The sequence below is a fragment of the Rhododendron vialii genome, chromosome 12a, assembly GCF_030253575.1.
Source record: "Rhododendron vialii isolate Sample 1 chromosome 12a, ASM3025357v1".
NCBI classification, from domain to species: domain Eukaryota; kingdom Viridiplantae; phylum Streptophyta; class Magnoliopsida; order Ericales; family Ericaceae; genus Rhododendron; species Rhododendron vialii.
The window spans coordinates 29,757,871-29,769,921 of NC_080568.1; the positions used below are offsets into that span (position 1 = coordinate 29,757,871).

General features: G+C 38.9%; 2 protein-coding genes across 2 annotated transcripts; one reads left to right on the forward strand and one right to left on the reverse strand.

Annotated features, from left to right (window-relative positions):
• Positions 1-310: 310 nt before the first annotated feature.
• On the forward strand, positions 311-3,105 carry LOC131310715 (vignain-like). Its single transcript, XM_058337891.1, has 4 exons — positions 311-1,063; positions 1,266-1,501; positions 1,686-1,826; positions 2,277-3,105. Exons 1-4 carry the CDS (start codon positions 613-615, stop codon positions 2,538-2,540), a joined length of 1,092 nt encoding a protein of 363 aa, XP_058193874.1. The 5' UTR covers positions 311-612; the 3' UTR covers positions 2,541-3,105.
• Positions 2,793-6,412, reverse strand: LOC131310716 (peptide methionine sulfoxide reductase-like). Its single transcript, XM_058337892.1, has 2 exons — positions 5,820-6,412; positions 2,793-3,284 (listed from the first exon to the last, which is right to left on the reverse strand). Exons 1-2 carry the CDS (start codon positions 6,135-6,137, stop codon positions 3,030-3,032), a joined length of 573 nt encoding a protein of 190 aa, XP_058193875.1. The 5' UTR covers positions 6,138-6,412; the 3' UTR covers positions 2,793-3,029.
• Positions 6,413-12,051: the final 5,639 nt, after the last annotated feature.

The following is a 12,051-nucleotide window of genomic DNA, read 5'->3' on the forward strand; positions in this document are numbered from 1 at the left end:
TAGAGCCCGTTTTGTTATCGGATATGCGTAACAGATTGGACTATATATCTTAAGTGACCATATACCCGGAGTTTGATCAATTTCTTTTCCTGGCTCGGATTAAACATTCATCGGATAAATAATCCCACCCCCCCAAAAAAGAAAAAAACAATAATAAATAAATACAATAACATGAGAGGTGTAGTACTATTAGTCCGATAGGTATATGTTGTACGGGATTAATAACCCTCAACCATTAGTCGTCAAACAAACGGGCTCATATGGTCTATTTATTTAATCGCATGTAAGCATCGAATTGAACCATATATTCAGAGTGAGCGCACGGGCTACATTAACTGCACATCGGCCATATAATCCCACAAAGTTTTGGATTATATGATGTAATGGGAGGTGTGGTGTTATTATTATTATTAATCTGGTCCGATTAATCTCATTGGACTACACATCTCATGGGATTATACATCCCTTCATTGTTAATCGCGTGAAACAAACAGACCCCTATAGCTTTACCAACGGCATTTCCATTCCCAATCTCTTAAGCTTTTCATTCACTGTTCTTGTCTTCTATATAAAGCAAGCCTCAATAGTCCCCAAAACTCCCATCTTGCGGCAATGGACACAACTAAGTATTTCCTGGTAGTTCTGACCTGCTTGGCTTTGGTTCTTAGACACGGTGAGAGTTTCGATTTCCACGAAAAGGAACTGGAAACAGAAGAGAGGTTGTGGGATTTATACGAGCGGTGGAGGAGCCACCACACGGTGTCCAACAGCCTCGACGAGAAGCACAGGCGGTTCAACGTGTTCAAGCACAATGTTCAACATGTTCACAACTTCAACAAGGAGGATAAGCCTTACAAGTTGAAGCTAAACAAGTTCGCAGACATGACTAGCCATGAGTTCCAAAGCGCTTACGCTGGCTCAAAGATCAAGCACCACCGGATGCTTCGAGGGAGCCCTCTTGGTAACGGGAGTTTCATGTACGAAAAGGTCGATAAAGTTCCTCCATCCGTGGATTGGAGGAAGAAAGGTGCAGTCACTGCGGTCAAGAACCAAGGACATTGTGGTAAATGACACCAACTGTTCATTACTATACCTTATTTACAGCACCTTATGTAACCCGGATCTTGGTTTCAGTAACTTCATACAATAGCATATGCAGAAAAACAAAATACGTATCTAAACATATATGGTTCTAAATATAGCTGACTTTGAACATTTTGCATATGGTTTTAGTTGGTTGATTAGGATCGTTGTTCACGCGACAGGTAGTTGCTGGGCGTTTTCGACGGTCGTGGGTGTTGAAGGAATAAACCAAATCAGAACAAAGAAATTAGTTTCTCTGTCTGAGCAGGAACTGGTAGACTGTGACGACTCAGAAAATAAAGGTTGTAATGGAGGGCTAATGGAGGCAGCTTTGGAGTTCATCAAGCAAAAGGGAGGAGTAACGAGTGAAGAGAACTACCCTTACAACGCAAAAGATGGAACTTGTGATGCTATAAAGGTACAACCACAAAGCACACCATTCAAGTACCACAATAATGAATAGCCAACTTCTTAAAAAAAACGATCCGTGGTGGCGTTCGTGTAATTAAGAGGCGTCCTGCTGGCTTATTTTCTCTATGTATTTAGAGTTTGTAATATCCTACCCAAATATTGAAGGAAATAAGGTTTCGGTTGTATTGCAGGAAAACTATCCAGTGGTGTCAATCGATGGGCATGAGAATGTTCCTGCTAACGACGAGGATGCCCTGCTGAAAGCAGTTGCCAACCAACCCGTCTCGGTCGGCATAGACGCTGGGGGTTCCCATTTCCAGTTCTATTCAGAGGTAAATTAACAATGATACACGAACAAAAGTAAAGAATTGGAAACTATTGTTTGAAAATCAATTTCTGACAAGGCGAACAATCTATGTGACAAGGGCTCGGGTACAAGTGTCGGTACAGTTGTGTGTCAAAGTGTCAAATTCATCTAATTTTCATTTTGACGACATAGGACATACCTTACTTTATCTCTTTAATTTTCTGGGATTAATGAAGTTTACAAGACGCCTTAGGGCATTCAATGCATAATATACGGTCCTAAGCATAGTCATAACTTCGAATTTCAAATATAATTGCAATGTGAACGTCTACCCAAAAAAAAGACACGGATCTCATGCCCACGTAGGAGCGTCGAGTGTCTAACAAATACTTTGTTCATTCAAAAGAGCTGATGTAACATAGAAGGAAAAAAAACATATATATATATTCCTAAGCCTCGTTAATTATCATCACAGGGAGTGTTTACTGGAGATTGTGGCACGGAGATAAATCATGGAGTGGCGATTGTTGGCTATGGAACGACCCTTGACGGAACCAAATACTGGATAGTGAAGAATTCATGGGGACCCGAATGGGGAGAGAAGGGATACATTCGAATGCTGCGAGGCAGCTCCGCTAAGGAGGGCCACTGTGGTATAGCGACGTTGGCTTCCTATCCAGTGAAGTCCTCCTCCGTCAACCCTAAAGGACCTACATCGTCCCTCAAGGATGAACTCTGAGCATTTGAATCACATTTAGGCTATAGCTTTGGTTCTTGACTCAGCTGTTAGTATTCTCTATTAATGTTGTATTCCCCACATAAACCTATAATACTTGTCTCCAACATTTGATGCTTGTGTAATTTCACATCTGTTCATATTTGTATGTGGATCTCATCATGAATTAAATCGTTCTTAATTTCCTCACTAGCATAAGTTTTAGTACACAAATTTCATATTTCCATCTACATACTCTCACCATGGTAGAAACAATGAAGAAACAGTATAATCTGACATTTATTTCACTTAAACATTCACAACAACAGTGACACCAACACTGATATGGCCACGGTAGAACAGCATAAACCATGGCACTTAATTAGTTATTTTACTTGAATGAATATGCCCATAGTTATATTCTCACAACATAGTTTATGAACCAGTAAATACCAAAATGCCCGGCAATAAGTAGATCAACCAAGTTGGGAACTTTTCAAAGCACATACTTCGTCAACCATAGCAGCGAATTGGGTCATTGCAGCCCTTTGCAGCTGACTGTTTCGAGCCTTGACCTCCACCTTTCTCCAAATATTGCTGGTGGTATTCCTCTGCTCTATAGAATCGCTTTGCTGGAAGAATTTCAGTCACGATCGTCTTATCCTTCAACTCCTTCTGCTTTGCTTCCATTGTTTCTTGTGCTAAACGAGCCTGCTCTTGGTTGTAGTAGTATATCCCTGAACGGTATTGCGTGCCAACGTCACCGCGCTAGCACAACACAAAATGTCCATGAGTCAAACTTTGGTTTGCAGCCCAATAACTCAGAGGCAATAATAAGCATGAACTAACATATGCATGCTGCTTAAACTTACATTGTATGAGCAGTTTTAACTCACTACAACTCCATAACAAGGTCTCAGAAATACTATCAAGGCGTGTTATGAGGCACACATGTAGCAGTTATAACAAAAAAGAAAAGAAGCAAACATTAGGACATATTAATGAAGAGAGATAAACCAATACAATTTTTTTAATCCAAATATGTGCCAGCTAAACCAAATAGGCAAATACGAAAGGATAATATGCGGTAATAACTAGTAATAAGCACTAAAACAGTTGTAACTTGTAACTACAAAGTACATTTCAAAAAGAAATTCATACAGTCGCAACACATGTGCGCAGCAAAAAGATTCATTTACAATTTTTACCAATATGATAAGTCAAAAGTTAACGTAATTAAGAAACCATTCCTTTCCAGCGGAACAGGTGAAACCTACTTACTTCTCTATGACTGATATGCAACCCAATAAATCCTTCATAGTTGACCTATACAATCTTCCACAACTTCATTTATTTAAGAAACCATTTCTTTGCAGTGGAACATATCAATACCTACTTCTCTATACACTTATTCATCCCAAGAAACTGCATCCCCAAATCTGCTTTCATGAGAGGAAATTGCCTAACTATAAGTTAATGTTTTTTTTGCCAAAATACGATGCGACCTGCCTTACTGGTCCCCTTCTCGGGATTGGAGAGGGTATATTATATAAAATTAAGTACCAGAGAGCCAATTTGAAGAAGTCAACCACAAGATAATAATACTCCAACCCAAAACAACAAAGAACAATTAACAAACAATGTCAGTATTTAACCAATATAAACAGTAGTATCGATATAGGACCAAGAATTGGAAATAAATCATCCCGGTTAACAATTTAGATGTCACACTTGTCTATGCCCCTTGTATTTTCACACCTTATACGACACTAACTTTATCATTTTGATGAGCCCCATATAGCAGAAGCAAGGCAACGGCATGACACGTTTAAAGATTGGCCGGGCTGGCCCAGCCCGGCCGTTTTTGGGCCCGTGGCACAAGCACTGCACTTCACCTGTAGACGCCGAGAGGACACGAACACAAGTAACTGTAATTCTTATGTTTCATCATATATTGACAACTTTGATTCAGGTTTTTCATTTTTGGGTTTCACAAAGTCAAGCTTAGGCATGGGCATGAAAGTAGGAACAACTCGGGCACAACCCGTCAAAGATTGTGGCATGCCGACATACCAGGTTGGTCCCAGACTTGGAGTATTCTGACATAACATAACACGATATGATTGATAGATGCACTATGCTAGCATGGCATGAAGCACGTTAGGTATCAAAATAAACGGCTTGGGCCAACATGGCACGACTCATTTAACAACTCTTAAGTCTCTAATCGCACCCTAATCTTTTATAAGCTCTTACATCATACTGATACTTCATTAGATGTGTACAGAGTCATATAAGAGCATCTCCGACCCTTAAAATTTTGAAATCTTGAGTAAAAGCTTCAATTGGTATGAATCGCTCCCATGGATAAACTCAACCTAAGCATACACTTGAATAAAGCTTAATTAATGGCATAATTGTAAATTGTAAAGAGCAAAAAAGCCTTAAAGAACTTCGAATAGTTTAAGGCTCATTTCATTTGGTTCAAAATTTGAGTAAAACACAATCTGGTATGAGTTTGGGTGAAGGACTAGAATGCGTTTAAAGGAGCTCCTCAAAAATTGGTTTGGAATGTCTTTAACGTTTAAAGGAGTTGCCCAGATTATGGTTTCGAGTGAATTTAAAGGGTAAGGGCTACAGAAGGTCTACACCCTCTAAAAGATTACACTCCAAATTAAGCCTTATGTCCCAATCAACTGAGATCAGCATAAGCGATTACACTCCCAAAAATGAAAAAGCGATTACGCTCCCAAAAATGACAATCCTCACCCGGTATTGGTGCGCTAGGGGCCCTATGGCATAATACCTCTTGCTGGCAAACTAAAGAAACCTAAATCAAACTACAGATATAAAATTACATTACCCAAGTAATCTAAACTTAGATCTTCCTCTTTCTTCACATCTCCAATTTTGACCAGAATTCAGTTTCAGAAAAAAAATAACTAAAATTGAAACCTAGAATTTGAAACTTACAGTCATGTCTACTACTCTGAACACTTCTTTTTCAGTTTTCTATCAACTCCTTCGATCCATACAGGGCTTTAATTCAGGACTATAGAGGATCAGTCTCAGGATTAGTCCGGATTAGTCGAGGTGCGCGTAAACTTACTTGGATACTTTAAAAACTAATCTTTTTTATCTTAACGCTCGTTTTGAGGGTAACTCACACTTTTCTTCTTTTCTCCCATTATTATACACTAATCTCAATTCAAGATTTTTCTCTTTTTATCTTCCGCATAAGACAATTTGCGCACGCATCGAGCGCGCCTGGGCGTATAGTATGTATAGATGTAGAACAAGTACCTGGCGATTGAGAGTGGTCGGATCGTGCCGGTCCCAGAAAACGGCGAGGAGGTTAGCGTAAGGACAGAGAGACGGGTCGAACTGGATCCGGACGATCTCAGCGTGCTTAGTGGATCCGGTGCAAACCAGCTTGTAAGTCGGGTCGGGCACGTGACCCTGCGAGTATCCGACCTCCGTCTTCACCACTCCCTCCACGCGCTGGAAGGCCAGCTCCACTCCCCAGAAGCACCCGGCTCCGAACTGGGCGAATTCCAGCCCGGGTCCGATCGGACTGTCCGTGTCGGGTTCCAGGGCCGGGTTGGTGGTGTTTCCTGCCATTGTAGCCGTTCTTTCTTCCAAATGTTGAGAGAGAGAGAGAGAGAGAGAGAGAGAGAGAGAGAGACGACTTTATTGTGTGGAGTGTGGCGGTCCTGGTGGATATTGCATGTGGATGTTGCATGGATATTGTTCCTAGCCTACTGCGTATTGTAATTTATAGGTGATTGATTTTGTGGGTAAATGCGATTGTTCGAAGTTACTACTTCGAACCTCTCCTCCACTTCCGGCCAGATACAACCTTGCCTTTAAAAGAGCAAGTGCAGTAAAATCAACAAATGACAAAATCGAAATCGAAATCGAACGGACCGGTTTACACACCACATTTGTGGCGATCCAACCAAATTCCTCGGACATTCACGTGAGCCCCACATATGGGACCCACATGCAAGGCCGTCTCTGAACATTTTTTGGGGGTCAGAGATAAACGTCAAGGTTGAGAGCTCTTTCGTTTTCGTAGTTGTACAAGGAGATGAAATAAATAGTAAATCAATTTAAAAAATGAAAATATTAAATTTTCAAAAATATTGATCATTACAATAATGGAAAGTATCAGTTAAATATAAGTTTTCTTACATATTTCGCGACAAAAGTAATAAATACGCTAACATAACAAGATTTTTTTCGTTATAATACCATATAAAATTTGGGGGCCCAAGGTGCTCGCCTTCCTTTAGGGACATATTTGCCCTCATGGTGGGACCCACGTTTATGTGAGAGGGGTGTTGTTGGACCTGTTCTTAATTATGTTGTGGTTTGGTTTCAAATTCGGTTACGGTTCAATATTGGTGTGATTATCATGTAAAACCAAAACAGAAATTGAAGCGATCGATTTTTTCATTATTAAAATCAAAACCATAAACAGGAGTTAAAAAATCGGTTAAAAACATCTCAAACGTTTTGAAGTTGACCATCGATTTAAATGAGATCGCCATCTCTAGGGAATAGAACCTATGCTATTGAAACTCTCTAAATAATTCTCAAGGCCTGTATTATTTATTACTAGTTTTAAATTGAGATTTCATAGTACTACTAATTAGAGGGAATATTCCAAAAATTGATCTAAAAAGCACGTTAAAAGTAAATTATTGATTGACAAAATAAGCTCTACTTAGCCACACACAATGTTGGTTGAACTTGGAACCTTTCCTTGCCGGCCGGGCAGATGCAACCTTGCCTTTGGACCAGTTCCTTGGTCAACAAGTTTCTTGGTCAATCAAAACAAAATTATTCAAGTCTTAACCCCAAGGGTTGGCCAAGTAATCTTGGGCTGAGACTCTTAGGGGTTTCTTCCCTCCTAAAGTTTTAGATTCGATTTTCTCTGTCAATAACTCTTGGGGCCACCTTACCCTCATGCATTAACATGTGAAATGACTGTAAGAGAGTTTGTAGGGATTAGTCCGAGGTACATGCAAGCTAGCTCGGGACTCTATACATTATCCCAAAAAAAGTAGGGAGTATATATGTATATTAATAAGTCTTATTTATGTCATTGGACAATCAATTTTGTTTTTTTTTGTTCTTTATCACCTCTGTATCTACATACGGGCACATTGATAAGTTTTTTTTTTTTTTTTTGGTAATGCGAAAACCCATATATTGTCCCCATTAGCAAATGTTTTTTGCCAGCTTATTGTGCGCATATCAAACTAATCCAATTCCTCCCGCAATCTTTTCTATGAATGCGCACGAGGTGAGGTAGCCCAAAACTTACGCAAAAGTTAACAAAGGACCACTGGTTTTTTTTTTCTTGCCAAATGAATGATGACAGTGGGTTTGTGGGTTAGAATAGTACTATTTATTAAGGGTTTTGAATTGAAAATACACCAAAAAACAAAGTGATGCTACACGACTACTCAAGCCAATTGTCATTTTAGTTCTCATGAATTTTTTTTTATTCGATCTGTGAGTTTGTTTATGTTCATAAAAAAGGTAATAGAGCTGCACACGATTGTACTCAGAGAGTCCTGTCTCGTGGAGTATCCACTGTTTGGACCTCCAATGTTTCCCCATGGAGATTATCTTCCTCAGATGTTTAGGCTTCAAACCTAACAGATGAATAAAATTATATTTCCTTTTGCCAAAAAAAAAAAAATGGAATATCAATTCACTTGACGTAGACGTGTAGCCCAAATTTTTCTTGTACTAGTATTTAGGTGTTGGGAGATTCTGTGTTTGATCTGATAGTAAAACCTCGACACCTTTATACTAATCTAACTCACTATGCCATAAACGATGTCTCACAAAGGAAAAAAAAAAAAGTAGAGAGGAATATCACTCATTTTTCACCGATTTTAACGGTAAATTCCACCAACTTTAATGGTTAACATTGACTTTTTATGGTTATATGATCTATCTATCAATCTATTCATAACCATACTACTCCACTACATACTAAGCACGTGTATGACACACGACATACTCTGTTATTTTTGAAAAAAAAAAAATAGAAAATCCTACATATATTCAACTCGGCCACTAATACTCTCTCTCCCTCTAATACTGTAAACTAAAAGGAGGTGATAGAATTTTTACATTTAATGTTAAATTGTGAATCGATGTGATTAGTGTCATGAAACATATAATTTTTTCGGGCTTCTGTGCATAGTACCGGTACGCACTTGTATCTCGCTAAGGAGTATGACCCTTTTTTATTTACTTGCAAGTCTAGGTAAAAAAGTATCGGTCTCTCTTTAATGATGCATTTTTAGATTGGGCTGAAGTTCTTGGGAATCAAGTCTAATTACTTGGACTGGCCCGTAATTTAGCCTATCTGGAACTTTCTCTATATATCTGTACTCAAAATTGCGTACCTTCACTTGGGCCGGCCACGCTTAAGGCTACTGCAGCCCCAAGAATGGGCTCATTTGGGAGAGGAATTAAACTGGGCTGTAAGAAAACCGAGTTGAGCTTTGAGTTTATCAAGTGAATTGGTCTGATTCCAGGCCTTGGATCTTCCGGACCCAAGGAAACGGCATATTCTCAGGTGTCGTCTCGGTCTCAAAACTCTGCGCATGGTCTCTAATAATTTTTTTTTCTCTAGTTATCTCTTTTCACTTATTATTCTAAAAAATCTCCCTCAAAACCCAAACCGAACAGAGCCTTCGAGTCTCTGTGACTTTTTGTACTGTATCTCTTTGGGTAACTGCATAACAATTCTATTTTGGAGTATTCTCAGGTCTATGGCCGATTCGGGCTTTGATGTTGAGCTTGTGAATTCTCGATTTGATATACACGCAAGGCCAGCATTTGACAGAGTATTCGCATCTGGCGGGAGAGCAGTAGAAAAAATGGTTGCGTGAGCGATCTAATGTCCAGTTCAAAAAAAAGAAAAGAAAAAAGAGTGATCTTAATGTCCCATTGTAAACATGTAATTTATACTGCATTTACCATATTTGGGTTTGGACAGCATCCAACGGTTTGCGCGATCTTGACCGTCCAAAAATGTTTTTAATAGTCAAATCTGTCGAAAGATCTGTTGTCCAAGAGGAACTTTAACATATTTGAATCAATGGTTACCAAGATGCGGCTGCTTTCTGCAGTTTAGATTTGGATTGCAGAGAAGCCGAATCCTGATCATATGTATGTGATCACAATTGAACAATCCACATTAATGGCTCCAATACATTGTGACAAGTGATACTTGCCCCCGGTGCTAAGGTTTTCTATTCAAGGCACAAGAATTACTATTTTTAGACCAAAAAAAAAATTCAGATACTTCTTTGCTAGTATCTCTCACAGGATGCCGTATTTTTCTGATAATTAAAAGGCAGGACATAACTGATTATTTCTCGAATGAATCAAAGTTCTCTCCATTTCTTAGACGGGTTGATCATCACTCATAACTGTAACATAGCCGAGTCAACACATCTTTATCTCGAATTAGAGAAAATTAAAAACTCTTCTAATCAGTGGAAGTTTACAAGGTGTAAGATTTCGGATTTCGTTGACGTGTTCCATCTTTAATGCGTCGAAATGAAAATTTTCAATCCCTCAATACAATGGACGGATTCTAGTTCTTCAAAAGTTCAATATTAGAAGGACCATTATTATGTTTCTTAGTGTCTCCCTGTAATAACTACTCCTATAATAATTAGTAGGTGATCAGGGGACAATAAAAGTAAGCAAAAGATAAAAAAAAAGGGATGTAACCATGTCTACAAATAGTATAAAGTTTATGCGTTTGGTAACTTTCACCTCCCACGAGTGTTTTACATTTTTAGTCAAGCATATGATGGAGATTTAACCGCAAGCTCAAGTGGTAGTGGAGACGAGCTGTAATTGTAAATCTGGACATTGAGTTTGAAATCTGGCAATATGTTGGTGTCAGGCCGCAAGAGAAAAATCTCTTGTGAATCTCTTAGTCTAGGTGTAAATGACTTGCCTTTGACCGAATTGGGGAGAGGAATAATTGAGGTGCGTGTAAATTGACTCGGACACCCCGACCGCCGAAAAAAAAAAAAAGGGGGATGGCATATTTCACCATGCCAAAAAAGTTCTTTTTGACATTGACCAAACGTGGCACCGGCTAATATTTCAATATCATGATAACAAATTAAAGGAGCTTCAAGAATTTTTTTTTTGATTGCACAAAAGATTTTTTTGGACAAGCATGCAAAAAAAGGTTACCCTCTGGGGACTGCGTCATGATGTCAATGTACCTCTTCTGTGAGTGCTAATGAGACCATTTCATTAGAAAGGTATCCTAGGCTTCTCAGAAAGAGCCTAAAAAAAACCAAGGAATCTAATAATGTATTATGAAATTTTGTTGGGGTCCATAAGAAGATTCCATTTAAGTTGTAACTGAGACGGTGGGAGTGCCCTCCAGTGCACCATGGCCCAATATCGCCTTAGGCCTCTAGTGCACCACTCTGAAATCATGGTAATAAAAAGTGCATTGAAAAATTGAAATTGTGTTTATACATTTATGGATAAGCATTTGAAGATTTTTGGTGAATCACAATTTGATTCCACAAACAAACCAACTTATGCGTCGAGTGCCATTTGAGCTCGGAAAGGCTAACAAGTGAACAGGAGGAGAGCCAGGATTTTCGTGAAGTGGGGCCAATCTCTAGTTAATTCTTTTTCCTACTTGCTAATAACAAAATTGATCTGCCAACGACAGAAAAACACTAATTACCTTTAGGGAATTAGGGGGCGGTTAATTTATGTGAAAAAAAGATCACTATCTATAAAAGATGCATGAAACCTTTGAACGTGCATTGAAATTCCAAAAATGTGTGTATTACCCATTTCTACTGGACGGTAATTAGCAAAATCGTAGATTTAAAAGGAGATCTAGATAACACTGTAAATTTACCTGGGGACATTTCATCACATTTTGTGGGGTGAAATTCCGAAAACAGAGCAAAATTTGAGTTGATGAATGAAGAAATTCAAAAGTAATGCTGATACGGTATCAAGTTTCTGAGATCACACATTGATGAGCATCCAAAGAGATTCTGGGAAGGGATCGCATGCGCATTTAGGGATCCAATTCTCATAGTTCTTTAGCAAAAAAATTAACGGACCAACTAGGGGTCCGATCTCTTCTGTCTGTCTCGAAAACCCTTGTGTCTCCGTGCCGAGGGATTTTTCGGCCATTGAATTATGTGTGTGTGTGTTTTTATTTTTTTATTTTATTATGGTTTAAATTCAAAGGCCAGATAACCTCTCGGCACAGACGTACAAGAGTTTGCGACACAGAAAATCCTGGCTCCCCCAACTAACTCAATCCTCGAACTTGTTTTGCAGAAACCACCTGGAATGCTCGGATCAACCTTACAGTTTTTAGCATCATCAATTGTGCATGGGTTGTAAACTCATGGATGAAGTTCGCTTTTCTGCCCCAGGCAAACATAATTTAAGCTCTCGTTTAAATGGAAAAAATTAAGGAATCAAATAAAAAAGCAATCAC